At 43.3% G+C, this 18,509-nt stretch overlaps 1 protein-coding gene across 12 annotated transcripts in view; it reads left to right on the top strand.

Moving 5' to 3' along the window:
* cspg5a (chondroitin sulfate proteoglycan 5a) overlaps positions 1-18,509 on the top strand; it is a 68,414-nt gene that overhangs the window by 29,481 nt on the left and 20,424 nt on the right. For all 12 annotated transcript variants that reach the window (XM_079562244.1, XM_079562243.1, XM_079562248.1 and 9 more), the window contains exon 3: positions 16,690-16,878. In XM_079562244.1, the coding sequence (XP_079418370.1) occupies positions 16,690-16,878 (189 nt within the window). The remainder of the gene's footprint in view (positions 1-16,689; positions 16,879-18,509) is intronic.

Here is an 18,509-nt window from a genome sequence, read left to right as displayed (position 1 = left end):
ACCTTGGACCTGTTTGCCATGGGAGACCCTACCAGGGGCACGAAGCCCCCGACAACAGAGCTCCAGGATCATCCGGGTGCTCAAACCTCCACCACGTTACAGTGGCAGTTCCAGGAGGGGTAGTGGAAATTAGGGATGCATAATTGCATAATAGGAATTGCAATGTCTCGTCTCAATGTAGATAATGTATAAAACCTGCTAGCACTGCAAGATAAGAGTCTTGGTCAATGAATCTGACCGCAACTTCTATATTTGTCAGGAAAGTGCACTGTCACAGTAAATTGCATAGACCCGCTTTTTTATGATCAAGCTACGACAAGTTTTTGCTTCCCAGAATCAGGTCTAGAGAAATATCATGTGCTGCTTAAGTTACAATATTATTTTTTAAAGTTCTTATGAAAACCTCATCTTTAAAGCTCATGACAGATGGCCCGCAGTTCTAGTATTGTGTTATGAAACCCTCTGATTTCCGAGTTGGATTTTCCCCCGAGGGAAATTTGCTCCCGGCCTGTAGCCCATTTACTGTGCTCCTTTGGGACATTCTCTCAGCTGCAGCGAGTGACATGTCTCCACATCAGAGACCAGAGGCACCTTAAGGGCTAGTCTCTGCCAGTCAGTTGTTAAGGTATGGCTCTGCATCTGACCCATCTAGGGACTGTTTCTGAAATACCAATCTGAGGAAGGCGGTTGAGTCACTTTGTAAAATGGAAGACATTTTCAGTAACTCACCTGGATGACTGAGAATTAGCATCTTTTTATCCTTTTGAAATGAGTGAATTTGGTTTAAAAGACGTACAACAAGTTTTACCTTCAAACAATAGACTCTCACAGTATTTTGTCACAGTTGGTCTTCTTTTTTAAGAATCTTTCAGCGGTGAAGAGTGGGGGAGAGACATTCAGCGAGCTGTAACTCAAGAAGCTGAGAATAGAATTAAAGTTTCTCACACATGATGCTGATTATTCAGTGACGCCCTAATGTGGGCACATGTGGTAGTTGGAATCTGCACAAGAACGTTCACTCAACTGGGAAAAAAGAAGTGAACTCTGGTCAAAATGAGCTTCCAACTTTTTGCCTGACACTAAAATCAGCTGATCTGTAAGTTTATTGTCTATTGTGAGCTTTTCTGTCAACCTGTTACCTGCCAGCTTAGGGTTAGTGTTAGTGTTAGCAATTATTTATATCCAAATCTCAGTGTGTTGACTGGAGAGCTTACAGCCTATAGAGATCTTACATCACATTTGCCGTTGCAAACCCTAATCATAACCCTCATTAGGGACACCTAACCCTAACCCCCTGATCAAGGGGGACGGTAAGTAACAGGTTGCTACTTTCTTCAGTTTACTGTGAGCTGGTCTTGACCTCGGAGAAACGTAAAGAGAAATGCCCATTGCCCAGCATTCATGCACGCAAAAAGAAAGCCTCCATTATGTTATGTTAAACCACCAAACCAAAGTTTAACACCATACTTAAGTGATTAGCTCAGTTAAACGTGAATCAGTGATAAAAGATCAAAAATACTCACTAAAAAAAAAGCACATGAACACAAACCAACCGAAAACGACATTCCATCTCAGAAAATCAAACTGCCCCATGAACGCCGGCATTGGCCTCGCTTATTGTCTTTTGTTTGACTGTTTTCAAATGAAAATCCAATTCTCAATTTCAGGGGAGTCCTGGCCCTAGAGTCCTAGCCTGGCATAAAGCCAGACTGACTTTATTCATGTATTTATAAATACATATAAAGACAGTCTGGAATTGTGGTAATAGGACACAGTTTCCAAATGGAGACTGGAGGCGGGGCTAACGATCGCAGTTTGAACGAGAGCGAACCAATCAAACACAAAGCGACGTACGCTTTGCGTTCACGTCCTCCGCCATGATAGTTTGTCGTCCACACGTGCAGTCGAGTAAATGTTCTGGTGAAAGTCCTCAGAGCAGCTTCTGTGGCTTTCAGGACAAGTCCAGCTCATTTCAAACAGAAGAAAGGGCACTGGTAAAAGATTGTTGTGTCGCGGCCGCCGCCATCTTCACTGTTTTGGTCACTGGTTGATGGGAAATCGTAGCGCGGAAGATGACGCACCATTAACTCCCGCCTCCTGTGCTATGATTGGCTCTGCCTGGTTTTGCCGGAGTCAGCGAGATTCAAATCGCACAATTCCAGACTGTATCCTCATATATCTCTTAACATGGAGGATCAGTCTGGCTCGTGCCAGGCTACTACAGTCCATGTTTTAGTGCAGTGATTCTTTTTTCCCGTTTTTTTTTCTGGTTTGGACGTGGTTCTGGTTTGGATTTTACACCTAGTTTCACCATTATTTAGTGCAGGGGTCACCAACGTGGGGCACCCAGGTGCCCTTTGGGGCATGCCCAGTAGCCCTTGAGACTTTTTCTAAGGAGTAAAACACTTCATTTTCTTGAATCTGATTCTTAAAAATAAGATTATTTCTGTTCTTGTGACTCAATACGACTTTAAAATAATGCTATTGATAAAATATGGGGTGAATATCCTATAAGTAAACAGTGTATGTTGAAGTCTTTAGGATCTGGTAGCTCTCGAGCAACTCAATGACCCCTGATTTAGTGCAAATAAAATCTACTTTATTAGTCCTGATTTCATCTTGATCTAGACATCCTGGCTCTCTGAATGTCAAATATTTTCTGAGGTGTCACTTGGCCTAAAAAGATTGGGTACCAGTGTTTTAGTGGTGGGAGAACATGGGACCTTCTTACTGCGAGGTGAGAGGGCTAACCACTGAGCCACTGCCACCTCCAGGCCAGGTCTGTGAGGCCAGAGCAGTCGCTGACCACAGCAGAGCCCAGAGGACAGTTCATGTGCAGACGTGACTTTGCCCCCTCACTCATGTGTGTCTGCTGCCGTCGCTCGTACATCACACGGATTCTATTACAGCCGCCTCCAGTGGCCCGTTAGCCGTTAGCGGCCGGGCGCTGACCTGGGATCAGCCGCTGTAGCTCACTGTCAGTTTGTACCACGGTTATAAGCATCCAGATGATGACAGAAGGATCTGAGGTGCATGAATATATAATGTATAATGTTGTCAAGATGGTACTTTATTGATCTCACAGATGGAGAAATTGCATTCGATGAGAGAGCATCCGGCAGCAGCACCATTCAGTGCGCACCACTCTTTTTTTTTCTTCTTTTTTTTTCTAAATTACTGGGAAAAATAAACGCAATGTTGTTATTTTTCCCAATGGCTTAACACGGTACAGTGAGAGACGGTGTAAAACAAGCTTGGCTCTTGCAGATTTGCACCTAAACACTTTTGTCACGATCCGATACGTATCATGATACTCAGGGGCCGATCCGATACATATTGCGATACAATTAAGGGGAGACACTACAGGCATTTTTTTTTTCAGGTTTTGTGCCAAATTGGTCTCTATATAAGCTTTCACTTGGAAACAAAAAACCCACCTAATTTTCACAATAACATGTTTAAATGATGAATGTTTTCCCATGGATTTATATGGGAAAATGCAATTTCATCATTTTTTTCAGAGGGATTTTTTAATATCTAATTCCTTGCCTGATTCATTGAGTTTTGAATGTGAAAAAATAAGGCAAAATTTAATTTTTACAATTTTTTCCACAAAAAAGCAGCTTATTATTATTATTATAAGATATTAAAAATCCCCTCTGAAAAAGTGTTGGTAACTCATTTATCAATGAAGTAAAACCATACATTTTAATGTAGCTCAGTCCGTTATTCAGATTTCTACATTTTGGGCATTTTTAGGCATAAAACACCTTGTTTTGATATGAAAACATAAATGACAGAAAACTTGCAATGCATTTTTTCTCACATTTATCCCAGTTTCAAATTAATATCTGTAAAAAAAAAATCCTTATTCACCTGCCTTAAGTAATTATGATTTGTAATAAGTTTACCTGAAAGTTTGTAAAAAGAAAACATGTTTCCAAAATGTATCAACCCAATGCCATTTGACAGTTGTGTCCAGTGTTGAGATCAAAAAGCGCATTAACACATAAGATAAGATAAGATAAGATAAGATAAGATAAGATAAGATAAGATAAGATAAGATAAGAAAGATAGATAGATAGATAGATAGATAGATAGATAGATAGATAGATAGATAGATAGATAGATAGATAGATAGATAGATAGATAGATAGATAGATAGATAGATAGATAGATAGATAGGATAGGATAAGATATATGATATGATATAAGATATATGATAAGATCTGATATATGATATGATATGATTTGATATGATATGATAGCCTTTATTGATCTCACAATGGAGACATTTTCTTGTTACATTCCGTAACATTACACTCAAGGTGTGCAAATAGGCACTAGGAAAATGTGAGAAAAAAAACAACAATTAAATAGTAAAATAGTGATATCTTATATATATACTGAGTACCAAGGACTTTGTGGGGACAAAACAGTAAATAATTAAATAAACAGACTATAACAAAGAATGTTACTGCAAAAGAAAAGAGTGCAGGATAAAAATGCCTCCAAACAAAAGTATTGAGAGTATTGCGATACTTGGTATTGCAGCTCAAAGTATTGCGATCCAAGTCCGATCCGATATTTTGTCCCAGCCCTACTAAACACATCAGTCTAGTTCCAGAGTCACGAGTCATTTTATGGACATGGTTTTATGATCTATAACTGATGTCACCTCTGGCTAAACCCGGTCCTCATCTCAGTCTTCAACTGTTGTTTTTGTTTCTTTGATTGTCTGTGCTATTATGGGAGAAACCACTACGGCATACAGACGATTATCGTCCCCTTTAGGGTGAGACAGAAGATCTCCTCTATTGACATGAATATAAAGAGATCCTTCACTGTGGAGCTGGGATTGAACCGTCAAAACTTTGTGTTAAAATGCCGTACCAACTTCTCTTCTCATTCCCTGCAGTTTCGTTTGAAATCTTTTCTGCTGAGTTCGTCACAAAAACAAGCGTCTCCTCCCCTTGAACATTTGCAGTTGGAATAAAAGCCTGGGTTCTGACAGTGCTCAGAACATGAACTTGTGTCGGGAGAGCGGAGGCGGCGAGTGAGTCACCGGGCTGAGCGCGGGCCAGAGTGGAAAAGAAAAAAAACACACACAAAAAACGCTCGACAGCAGCCAAGCTCCGCTATTGTCCTGTTTGTCTGCGCAGCTTGATGTCATTAGCACGGGCTTTGAACAGCAGTTTGTCTCCCAGTCTGCGTTAGGCCAGGCCATCGCAGGACACCCACGCACCTCGAGCACGGCGGGATCGAGCCCAAACCGACCCGAAGCTTCATGAGAAGATGTAATGTTTGGCTTGTGCTGGCTTAGAAAAGCCCACATTAGTGACACGCCCATATTTGACCAGCCAGCTTGTTCCAATTGTGTTTATGGTTTGCACATTTTGTTCTGGCCTGTCTTATCACTTTCTAAATGTGGAGAAATTGAGACCGTTTCAGAAAAAAAACTCCCCTTTTAGCAGTTGTGGATGTGGATTCAGTACCTGCTAGGGCTGTGCCGGTTTGGATTCTTCCTTTCTGCGTAATCAACAAATTCTCGCGGTTTTGCGACATATTTTTGAAGAGGCCGCTGTTCTCCTGCCAGACCTGGCACTTCATGAAAAACTCAGTAATTAGGCTCTTATGAGAGGACGCGCTCATGTTTGCTGATCCTTTATTCTGCTTCAGCCTTTCACTCCAACCATCGCAAAGAAACATCTCTGCACTTGTATCGTCACATTTCCCACAAATGCAGATCAAATTGAGTGAATGGAGAAAGGAAGCAAACATTTACCTGTCAAATGAACTGTTCTGATATTATTTGGCTAAGTTAGAGTCCAGACAGCGAGGTTTAACACGCGTGCCAGCCCGGTGCAGTTTCCCCAAACTCACACTACATCAGCTTCATCACCCGCTTTGTAAACACAGTTCCTTACCTTAGTTACTGGTCAGGCCTTTGTACTGATGAATAATAATAATAATAATAATAATAATAATAATAATAATAATAATAATAATAATAATAATAATAATAACTAGAAATGCAATGGCTGCGCCATTGCGATTGACTGCGGAATTGCGGGAAGCAAATGCAGAAATTGCAGAAACTGTTCAAATTGCATAAATTGCTTAATTTGCATAAACTGGTAAAGTGTATACAATGTCATGTTGCATAAACTGTATAAACTGCATAAAGTGGTAAAATGCATGAATAGGTTGATTTAAATAAATTATGTAAATTGCATAAACTTTAAAATTCATAAATCCTAAATGGCATAAACTCTTAAGTTGCATAAACGGTTTAAAATGCATAAAGTGGTTAATTTGCATAAATTGTTAATGTTGCATAAACTTTTTAAATTCCATAAACTGGTCAAACTGTTGAAATGGCCTCAGTGCTTGATTGGCAGAAGCACAAATGGCTGAAAGTCCTGGAGTCTCCCCATTGGCTGGATTCCCCCATACACACCAATGCAAAAATTTCAAACCCCCGTATAAAAAACTGGAAATCTGCAGAAGGACAATTTTTTCTCAAAACCCACAAGTTGCATAAGCTGAACATGCACAAAGTGCAGAAATTGCATAAAATGCAGAAAAAAGTGCAGAAAAACATGGATTTGCGGCAGCCCCATTATAAGTCAATGGGAAAAATCTCCGACATTTTGGCCGATTGCGGAAAAACCGTAAGTTGCAGAAGTCCCAAAAGTAATAGCACCCTTCTCCTCAACATGCGGAACGTTTTGATGCATAACTTGCATAAATTGCACAAAGCATGAAGGTGCTGAAAGCTCTAGAAAATCGGGAAAAAGATGGAAGAGGAATAATAATAAAGAACATGAAAACCAATAATTGACTGCGGAAGAATTCCGCAGTCAATCAATAAAAATGCATTGGTTTTATATAGTGCTTTTCTGGACACTCAAAGACACTTTACATTGCACTATTCATTCACTCCATACTTGGTGGTGAGCTAACTATTGTAGCCACAGCTGCCCTGGGGTAGACTGACGGAAGCGAGGCAACCAGTCTGCGCCATCGGCCCCTCCGACCACCACCACTCACTCACTCACTACATGCACTAGGTTTCCTGGTGTTACTAAACGGTCTCCCATCCAAGCACCGACCAGGCCCTTCCCTGCTGAGCGTCTGAGGTCTGACGGGATTGGGCAGAGCAAAGGCGGTGTGACCACATCAGCTTCATCACCCACCCTGTAAACACATCCAAAACTGAAGTTCCTGACCTTAAAGGCCCTTTGTACTGATGAAGAAGGGAAACATGCTGCCCATCTGCTGAGGACCGTGAAGATCCTGCTCCTTCATGTGATGATCTGTGAAGTGAGTCCTTGTGCTTTGGTAAAATCTGTCAGTCCATCCAGCGATCAGCCTCCAGTGTTCTCACTTTAGCCGGTTTCCACCGGTTTAAGGAGCCATGTTTACATTTCAGCCGCTCTGAGGTGGTGGTAGCGGAGCCGCATAAACACAGCTACACAAAGTGGATCATGCCAAAAAATAGTATTTTTTATGGAAAATAAGACGCGGGTCAGATTTAATTGTTTGCCCTCGGGCCGCCTATTGAATATGCCCAGCCTAAACTTGAAATAAACGTGTCCTGCTCATGTGCATATGGAGCTGTGTCTACACACTCGCCGTGGGCCTGATGTGTGACTGGCTGCACCTCGCCTGCTCAGGGCGGCTGGTCTTTCATTTCATTTTCACCTGTGTGGTAGCAGGAGATGATAGTAGCACCAGTGCATGTGCGTCACTCAAAGGGCAAAAAATCTTTAAATATTTATTTAATACTCACAATCCAGACCAGTTTAAAGCCACTTACACTCTTCACCCTCTCTCACCCTCTTTCATCTTTCATAAACAGAAGCTCCAAAACTCCGGTGGACTCTTTTCTTTCCGTAAACTCCCAACGCCTCAATTGCACACTCCGCCTGCTCAAACCCTGAGTTTCCACCGTGAACGATCCAGACGCCTTCTGACACGCGGCACAGTTTGCAGACGTCACTGAGCCCTGCATGTCCTGTCACTTTGGTTCAGTGTGAGCACGAGCAGAGGGAACGGGGGCTTCCTGTGACTAATCGGGGCCGCGGGGGTCTCGGAGACTTGTCCCTACGAATCGCTCTGCGCAAAAAAAAACAAAAAACACTTGCTTCTTGAACGTTTAGGTAACCACAGCAACTTGTGCCTTTTCAGCAACGAGCGCTGAAGCCTCTCTGAGATGTGGCTGCAGAGGACCACATCTGCGCCGGGGTAATTGCGTTGTGGTGATGGGTTTCTAAAAGCTCTCCGGGGACAGGGGCTTTACCGAACAGACTGTGGTTACACACGCCAATACTCTGAAGTAGGAATGATCTGCAGGATTCTTAAGTCAGCGGGTTTCTAAACCACAGTGTTTGCAAACACAGTTACTGAAATGATTGAACATTAGAGGGACGCTGTTCGTGTGCATAACTCCAAACTGCAGTTGTGATTAGAATGGTCAGTGAAGCTTTTGTAATATGTACTTTTCTAGTACTTAAAATGCATTACTAGTGTTTGAAAGATTTCTTTTCATCTTTCCCAGTGACTACGCTGGAAAAGTAGCTTCATGTTGATCGATGTGCGTTGTCCCTGTTCAAATAAACCAATACAATTTAAATGAAACCTCAAAGTACCAGGGACATTGTGCAACCCATTGGCTGTTCCTTCTAAAGCAGGGGTCGGCAACATCAGGCCCGGGGGCCAAAACCGGCCTTCCATCATAGAACGTCTGGCCCTCACTCTAGAAACGTGAAAAATACTGTCAATTCCTTTACAATGTCTTCGCCGAACAACCATTTCGGAAAAATTTGAGGTGCAACACTTATGCCTGTCACGATAATCACTCCCCTCCTGGAACCGCCACCGTAGCGTGGTGGAGGGGTTTGAGCACCCGGATGATCCTGGAGCTATGTTGTCGGAGGCTTCGTGCCCCTGGTAGGGTCTCCCAGGGCAACCAGGTCCTAGGTGACGGTCAGACAAAGAGCAGTTCAGAAGCTCCTTATGGCCCGGTTAAAATCCTGAGGCCGTCCTTCTGTGGACCCACCACCTGTAGGAGAGGCCATAAGGGGCGGGTACAATGTGATTTGGGCAGATCCAACAGCTGCTGATGAGATATATAATTCTAGCTAGGAGTAGAACGGGTTTGGGACTTTTATCTGTTGTTATTTCAGCAGCAGATTCAGATAAAGTTGACCCGGAAGTAACTTATTATTGTGTGTGACGCTCACACGTATTGGCAGTTTTTTCTTCTCTGTAGTACCAAACAACACAGGCATTTGTAGAAAGTGACGCTTCACCTCAGCCTTCCCCTGTTCTGGAGTGTCCACAATGTGATTCTGAGAGTGGGGTGAAACTGCAGCCTCTCGGTGTCAGCACTTTCTGTCCTGCCTTGTTTAGCCCTTTCCTGCACAAAAGCTCCATGTAACGCCTTTCAACACGATCCCACCTCCGTCCTCCCCACTGACGGACTCGCGTGTTGACCTCTGCTGTGTCCTTTCTCAGGCCTTATTTGACAGCTTGGGTCTGACTGGTGATTTCCAAAACATTTCCAGCAGTATTTATGCAAAGATATTCAGGATCCGCTTAACCCTGAGCCTTCGATCCAGTCTATGGGTATATTTTGAATCTTTAATTGTCCATGACCTCACCTTCACCCTGTTCGCACCAGCGGGGGGGGGGTCTTATTAGCAAGGCACATCTGCAGCTCGGTCGCCCCCCCGCCAGCCTCACATCGACTCCGTTATCGGCCTCTGTAAGCCCTGCTGGGTCCCACTAGGCTAGTCTTATCGGCTAACACTGACTGTGGGAGGAGAAACAAAGGGGCTGTGGGTCTACTCTCAGAAGACAAGACCACGCCAGCTAAAGTCGGCCATTTTGACTCCACAGCCAATCAGTGCTGTTTTGTTCCATCCGTGCATGTGGCAACGCCCCATATTCAATCCGTTCCCCCTCTTCCCTGCTTAAAACTCCCGCCCACACCCGGTACAAGAGGTGATCAAAACGTGCACGCAGCATTTATTCTGTCAGAAAATACTGAACACAGATCGGTGCTCGCTGTAAAGTCAGACTGACGCGAGCATGAGGCGGCACAGGGAGAACAGTCAAAAGCCCTCGTTGAACCCCCTTTAACACTTACCGGTACGACCTATTTTATTGATCAGAAACTTACTTTGATTGCAGGGAAGAGGTATGGAATTGCTCCAAGGAAAATGAGGGTTAGAGGAAAAGAGGCACAAGGCAAAAACAGGGTTATCATGGGACATCAAAGCTGGGACCTATAGTGGCTGTATGTGCGGTCAGCATGGTGCCGTTATTTACCATCCCAGTGGTCTCTAGGACGCTCCAGGCTTAAAGGAACTGGCCACCGTTTTTCCATACTGAGATATGTTCTTACCTGAGCTTAGACGAGTTGATGTGTACCTGTCTGGTCTTTGTGCCCGTGGACGAGCTTGGTCACTTCTAACTTCACCCCGTTTGGAGCTATAGGAATATACTGGGAGAGGCTAAATGCTAACAACATCTTTGGTCGTTTTGCGTGACTGAGAGCACGCAAAACGACCAGACAGGTACACATCAACTCGTCTAAGCTCAGGTAAGAACATATCTCAGTATGGAAAAACGGTGGCCTGTTCCTTTAACGGTTTGGAAGGTTTTCACTGCTGACGGAGCCTCTCACACGAAAACCTACAAAACAATTGATCCTGGAGCTTTGTAGAGATCACTGTGATTGAAATGAAGGCGCCTCGCTGACCACTCATACAGCTACTGGTTGATAAACTTTTTTTTCCACATAAAAAGTTGCACAATGCACCTTTAAACGGCATTAAAATAATTGTGATTTGTCGTTATACAACCATTAAATTGGACTCAAACTGCCATTTAATTTCTTGATTTCTTTACTGTATAAGTTCATCAAAAATGAACCCTCTTCCTCTTTCATTTGAGATCAGATAATGGGGCCTTTAAGTCAAACAATAAAATATACTGTAGTATGTCATTGGAAGGGTCAGGTCACCAAAAGTAGTGTTTTTTTGATAATTAAATGGAAAAAATATGTTTTACATCATGGGAAAATGATTGCAGAATGAAACACTTGTCGGAACTATGTTGTGACTCATTTGTGTTTATATTTTCCCGTAAACATTTCATAAACTTGACGTATCCGTGCCGCCAGATGTGAGGTCACCATCATGTCTTGGCTTCACTCTTAACAATCGTCATGTTGTTTTGTTCACATTTGGAAACGCACATGAAAAGGACTCTCTCCAACATTGACCTGCCCCCAGTTTTACAAACAGACATTATCCCGAATCCCTCCTCATGGAAGCGTAGGTCCCGTGAAGCGAGTGTTGGAGGGACAGCACTTGTTAGGCTGATGCTTCTCTGTAGTGACCCTTTCTTAAGGAACAGCTGAAGACGAGAAGAGGCGCCTGGGTGCTCACTTGCACTTTTTCTTGCTGATATGAAAAGAGAGCGAGCGAGCGAGCAAGCGAGTGCACTGACATGATTCAGCTGGAGGCGAGGAGGAGGAGGAGCAGGAGGGGGTGTACGGGGCAGAGGATACACAGTGTTTATACAAAGGAAGAAAACAGGGAAGGGATATGCAATGGAAAAAAATGCCATCTTAACCTATAAAGACGCATAAATGTGCTTGAATACAGACCATTTTTTCTGTTTTTGAGTAGGTTTGGACTGTCCTGAAAAAAGAGAGTTTAGTTTAGTTGCGTAGAGCCCCCGCAGGCATTAGGGCCCCATATGTCAGTCAAATAACGGTGTTGTTTCATGTGTTAATCAATGCGTATACTTTGCCACATGTAACATCAAAATGCTGCAGTCTGCAGAAGCGGACGCCCAGGACAGACCATCAGCTTCCCCTTGTTCGAGTCCCTCCTCTCCCACGGTGCTCGCCTCGTGTTTTCTCTGCTGTGCTTCAACGCACCGGCCACACACTCATTAAAACTGTCTTCTGGAGCAGAGGATCAGGTCAGTAGTTTGGCGAACAGAAGAGAGCGATCTCATAGAGGAGCTGAATCCACACCACAGGTTACTTTCAGTAACTGCAGTTCTCTGAATGTGCATGGTCTAAAACAAGTTCCCATCAGGCCAATTCTCAGTGGTAAGACAGAACTAACCATCCAGGTGCAGGTTTCACTTTTAAATCAGCAGTTCCCAAACTGTGGGTCAGGGCCCAGAGGTGAGAGAATGTGACCATTAGTCATTTTAAAAAGGTCTGACCGTGGCGGTTAGTGGGGCAGGGCCCGAATTGAGGTCATTATGTTCCACTTCTGCGCGTCACTGTTTATGACAGTAAATGGGTTCACCCTTTGCCGACTAGCCATGGGATGCGGACTGCAGGGCCCCTGAGTGGACTTTTGTGTAGGGCCCCAGAAAGATAAGCACCAGCTCTGATCGGATTGAAATTCGGAACAGTAAACCATGAGGAGGGGGCGACGTCATGTGGCCAACTCTGAGGAGGGGGAGAGTGACCAAGAAAATCACACTGGTCTAAGTCTGGTCTAAGTTTAACACAAAACGAACTTTATGAGAATACTACATTTGTGAAAAAACAATCCTGATACATCTCCTAAACCTCCGTCTGTGCGGAACATAATCACTTAGTCCGATACGTATTTTAATTTGATTGTTGTTTGCGTGGATATTAATCCATGTGCCTGTGGTCAGGAGACGGCAGCGACAGAAAGTGGCACAAATGAAAGGACGACAGGAGAGAGAGGTGCGTGTGCTGGAATGACATCTGCTACTGTGGTTGCCACGGCGACCCGTCTCCTCTGCCGCCTCTTCGTTCTCCTCCCGTTGTTTCTTCTGAGAGTGACTTACATAAGCCGCGGTGCTCTGTGTGCGACGAAAGCCGAGGCATCAAGGAGACTCGGATTCAGGCGTTGCACAAATGTGAACGTTGTGCCAAGAAAAAGAGGAAACAGTGGTCGCTGTCGGGCTACAATGAAGTGTCTTCTACAGAGGACTATACGTGAATATCTATATAGTCTCCTGCTAACCCTTAGGCCACTACAAACATACTGGAAAAATAAAGGGTCCAATGCAAATGGGACTAACAGAAATCCCAGCTGAATCAGACAAATTCACTTTTGACTTTTAAAACATATCTGATTATACTCTTTTTCCAGGGCATGTCCTGAAATGTATGGGATTCGTGAATTAGTTTGGAAGGTTGAAAATCAATTTGAAACGTTTGCTGTGGATTATGGACGTAAATATGACACCAAATGAGTGCTGAGTATTCTTCAATTTATTTAAATGTAAAAATAAGGCCTTTTATGGGAGAGTGTGACCACCTAGCAAAGCCTTCTACAGCACATCCTAAAGATTCTCAATAAGGTTCAGATCCATCTCCATCCAATCCTGATATTGTCATCATGGAATATGTCTGTGCCATGAGGGAAGAACAAATCCACTGTTGGAATAACCTGATCTCATTCTTTGGGCACAAAGTGTTGCCGAACCTAGACCTGAACAACTGCAGCGATAAATGAGTAAAACATTTAACTTTGCCTTTGTTATCGGGTTCAAAGCTCAGTAAATCAGGACAGGAGTCACATATTGAAAAATCCTTCTGAACGAAATAGTAGAGGTTTAGTACAGGACTGGTGTGTGTGTCCTTCTGTGGAGATGTTATTGTCACAATGTTTTTTCAATAGCATTTGATGGACCCCCTTGAAAATGAGATTCCGCATCTCAAGGCGCATTCCAAGAAGGAATATGAGAACAATGCGCTGGAGAAGATGAGCTCTGAAACTACAGAGCTTCCTGATTCTTTGCTTTGGTGACTGTGGAATAGTTTTAATAGCCTAACTTTCTCTGACACCTTTTCACTTTTTCCCCCCCTCCTGCCTCTCCCACATTTATCTCGATATGTGTGGGAGTGTACAGTACCTGTCTGTCCAGCGATCATGTCATGATAAAATCCCCTTTAAGACATGTTTGTAATCCAGTGCGTTCTTTATTGCGCCCATGTACATTTATTGGTGTGGATTCATCTGATCCGAATGCCTGGGCTCGGGAAAGGCGTTTCAAACCACAGCTGCTGCTTATCCTGAAGCTTTTCCAGCTCTTTTCAGACCGTTTCTCCATTTCACTTGTGTCTTTATGATGTAGAAGAGGTGGTAATGTTGCTCCAACTTCAGATGATTGGTACATATTTGTTGAATGTGTAACGTGCATAGCCACTGATCCACACCGCTCTTCCACACCGTCCACCACTCGCAGTAATTGAATGGATGCTGGTGCGTGTACCTCGAGTTAAGGTGTATATACATTATTATAGTAGTATAAAAGTAAACCCAAGGCCCAACTGCATGAACACCTTCCACTAAATCGTGGCGTAATGAAAAGTCATCTTGTGCGACGTGCATCTGCGTTGCCATGGCGCCGCACAGTCTTGTTGAACCCAATATAGAGCCGTAAGAAACGGCTCGGGAGTGTGTGCAGACAACGCCATCTGCGCGAGACGTTTCTGGCCCTGAGCGGGCGGGCGACGCCGCGGTGTACCAGGATCCCCGGGCTCAGCTGGAGCTCAGATGGTTGGGTCGGGTGCGTCTGTGACTGTGAACAGAGTCATTACTAAGCTGCAAAAAAATCCCTTTTTTAGTTCTTAACTTGTTTAGGGCCTGATTTACAAAGCTACATCGACATCATTTAAATTGCTTGTAACTTTTGTTAATGAGACTTACCGAACTGAAAAGGGTTGGTCATAATCTCAATAATATTGTTCCCAAAACCAACTTAAATGCTTAGCATTTTTGGTTTTAGTTTCTGCGTAAAATGATGCGGTTTTCTTCAATAGGTTGCATCACAATCTTAAGAGCCTGGAGATGGAACCAACAACCTTGCACTTTTGCTGAGTAATTCATTAACAAAATGAAAGTGACAGAATAAAAGCTGCAGCAATAATGACATTATAAACCAACCAAAGTCAAAGTTACGAAAGCAAATGTTACTGATGTAATGATCACAGTGAATTCTGCTCAGTTTAACCATCTTCCCTGAATGATCTGAAGCAGCAGATCACTTCCTTTGCCTTTGCATATTTGACAAATAAAACAAATAAAACGTCTTTTCAAATGTAAATTTCCACGGATGAGAGCTTCTGTTTCACCCACAGGGGGCGCTCACCTTCTCAGTGACCATTTATGGTTTGAAATTGAGATGGCGGGCAGCTTTGGAGTCTGTGGTGAAAACTACGGTAACTGTCAAACAGCAGATTTTCACTCTTGGTATAAGAACTCGAATCCAAAAGCCAAGAGATTCTGTGAAACTCTTGATTTATGGCTTTATTGACAAAGATATAATCTTTGTCAATCCTTACATGACACTAAAACTGGCACAAAATTCAACTTCTCTCTCAGAAATAGGCATATGATACGAGGCAAAACCAGTGACTCCAGGATTTTGCGATGTTGAGATTGCAACTTTTAACTCAAAACCAAGCAAAATCTGCTAAATCAGTGCATCATTGGGACGTTTCCAAAAGCCTGCCACTTTCCCACTATTCCTTAACTTTGCAACTTTCCCAAAAGTCAAGTGAGTTTCTGATCAGTAAAATCCATTTTACCTGTTGTAAGCGTCCAACGCCTCCGTGGGGTTGAGTCATTCCGACTGAAGCGACAGTGAGGACTGCTCTCTCGCCTGAGTCTGAGTTTTGTTTCTCTGCTGCTGGATCTTTATTTGGTAATAGGCTTTTATCGATCGCTCCCTTCCCCGTGATGTGGAGCCGTTTGTGTGAGGGGCTGGAGCTTCCTTTGCTGCGTGAATTTTAGGAGTCACAGTTCTGTTGAACCGGAGTCAAACCTCAAAGTTCATGAGCAAAATAAATAGATATTCATCCTTAGGTCTGTGAAAGTGTCTTTGGCCAGGGTTAGGGTGTAAAATGATGTCAAATGCCCAGAGAAGTTTGATTTTGATGTAAAAAAAAATCCTGGGGGGGACTGAGCCTTACTAACTTCTCCTTACAGTCTCCAAAAGTGGTGGCAATATTCAGAAATGTATGTGTGATGTTGATCATGAGAGAGGCCTGTCAGCCAAAAGACTCACACAGCAGGTCAAATCATGGTCAGGTGAGCTATTGGTAGATTTTTATTTTGGTCATTTATTTCTCTCAAAGGTCTTCAGAGTATTATACCTCTGGGTTAAGGATCTCCAAAGTGTTATACCTCTGGGTTAAGGATCGTCAGGGTGTTATACCGCTGGGTTAAGGATCTCCAATGTGCTATACCTCTGGGTTAAGGATCTTCAGAGTATTATACCTCTGGGTTAAAGTGCTTCAGAGTGTGATACTTTTGGGTTAAGTGTCCTCAGAGTGTTATACTTTTGGGTAAAGGATCTTCAGAGTGTTATACTTTTGGGTTAAGGATCTTCAGAGTGTTATACTTTTGGGTTAAGGATCTTCAGAGTGTTATACCTCTGGGTTAAGGATCTACATAGTAATATACTTTTGGGTTAAGTGTCCTCAGAGTGTTATACCTCTGGGTTAAGTGTCTTCAGAGTGTTATACTTTTGGGTTAAGGGTCTTCAGAGTGTTATACCTCTGGGTTAAGTGTCTTCAGAGTGTTATACCTCTGGATTAAGTGTCTTCAGAGTGTTATACCTCAGGGTTCAGTGACCTCACCTTTCTCCTGCGCCTCTCTGTCCCAGGTGTAACATCCAGGACTACATGTGGAACAAGGGCGTGCGCTGCGAGTCCGTGGTGACCGAGTTCCAGGTCCTGTGTCTGGCGGTGGGCGCCTCGGCCGTGGTGCTGCTGCTGCTCTTCATGATCATCGTCTGCTTCGCCAAGAAACTGCACGTGCTCAAGACGGAGAACAAGAAGCTACGGCGACGCAGGTCAGACCCGCCGCTCACACTTCACGAGGAGTTTAAAAACTGTAGGGGTTTGTGTGACTTTTCTTAAGTGATTACAAAGTGTAGGAACTAGGAGTGGGCGAAGACACAAATCCCACAAGACAATACATGGACATCATTTGTAATGAGTGATACATATTTCCTTCGTATTGAGCCGCTCCCATGTTCTCTGGCTATGTAACAGCTTAAGCTGATTTGTTTTTTATTTATTATAATATCTGATCCCTTTTAAAGGAATAGGCCACCATTTTTACATACTGAGATATGTTCTTACCTCACTTTAGCCGAGTTAATATATCCCCGTCTGGTCTTTGTCCGTGCGCTCACACATACGCAGCCTCTCCCACATGTCACATAGCTCCGAAAAAGCTCACGATAGAAGCTACCAAGCTCTTCCACGTATTCCCTATTTAAATAAAGTTACGTCAAGTGTTAAAGTGCTAAAGGTTATTGACGGAAGTGAGCGGTTGAAGTCTTTAGGAGTTACTGCGCGGACGTTTTGCTCCTTGTATCATTACGCCTCACAATATAGTCCCCCTTTTTATTTGCTTATAAAATCGACACGTTACATTTCTGTGTAAATATACTTCGCATGAAAACACTTCACGTAACTTTATTTAAATAGGGAACACGTGGAAGAGCTTGGTAGCTTCTATCGTGAGCTTTTTTGGAGCTATATGACATGTGGGAGAGGCTGCGTATGTGCTCCGTTTGCGTGACAGAGCGCACGGACAAAGACCAGACGGGGATATATTAACTCGACTAAAGTGAGGTAAGAGCATATCTCAGTATGTAAAAACGGTGGCCTATTCCTTTAACCAAGAGCCGCCTTTACAATGAGTAACAACTGGCCGATGGAATCTTATTTATATAGAACTTCTCTCACAGTGCTTCACAAAGGGTGGGGCAGTGGTTCTCAACTGGTGGGTCGGGACCCGAAAGTTGACCCAACCCACCATGAGCCTTTCCCAGGGAGCATTTATTTACATATTTTTAAAATATATTTTTGAAAAGGATAGACACTACTGCAGTGTTAATTTTGTGACCAAATTTACAAGATCATCTAATGCTTATTCAATACTTATTTTGTATTTTGTCTTATCTATCACTAATGAAAGGAAGAAAAAAACATACCAGTTGATTAGTCTGAGGGATTTTAATCATTCAATCCATACACAGCGCTATGCATGTAGGGTTTAGTGGTCGAGTAAACCTACAGACACGGTCAAGGTGAACTTTTTTTCTTTAGCACATTTACAACATCCACGGCTGCCCAAAGGGCATCAAGGCCGTCAAGAACAAAGAAAGGGTTAGGAAGGGTTAGAAAATACAATGGAGAGACAGCTCAACTTATTGAAAAGCCTTTGCAAACAGGTAGGTTTAATGGAGGACTTAAAACAGCTTAGAGTCAGAGCCAAACGGAGCTCAACACTGAGACACGGTGAGAAAGGCCCGTCTTCTTGCTGTGAAGCTGGAGTTAACCTTCACCATTGTGTAGCTGGACGTCATCCGTATCAAAATTCAAATCCAGCATGGCACTAGTCTGGATTTGGTGGCGTTTTTGGACACAAATATTTACCTGAGATGCACATTTCAAGCACAAATAAAGGTTC

This window comes from Gobius niger (assembly GCF_951799975.1).
Source record: "Gobius niger genome assembly, chromosome: 8".
Lineage (NCBI taxonomy): Eukaryota > Metazoa > Chordata > Actinopteri > Gobiiformes > Gobiidae > Gobius > Gobius niger.
The sequence above is the reverse complement of the archived record's forward strand: the minus strand, read 5'-3'. Positions and strand labels throughout refer to the sequence as shown.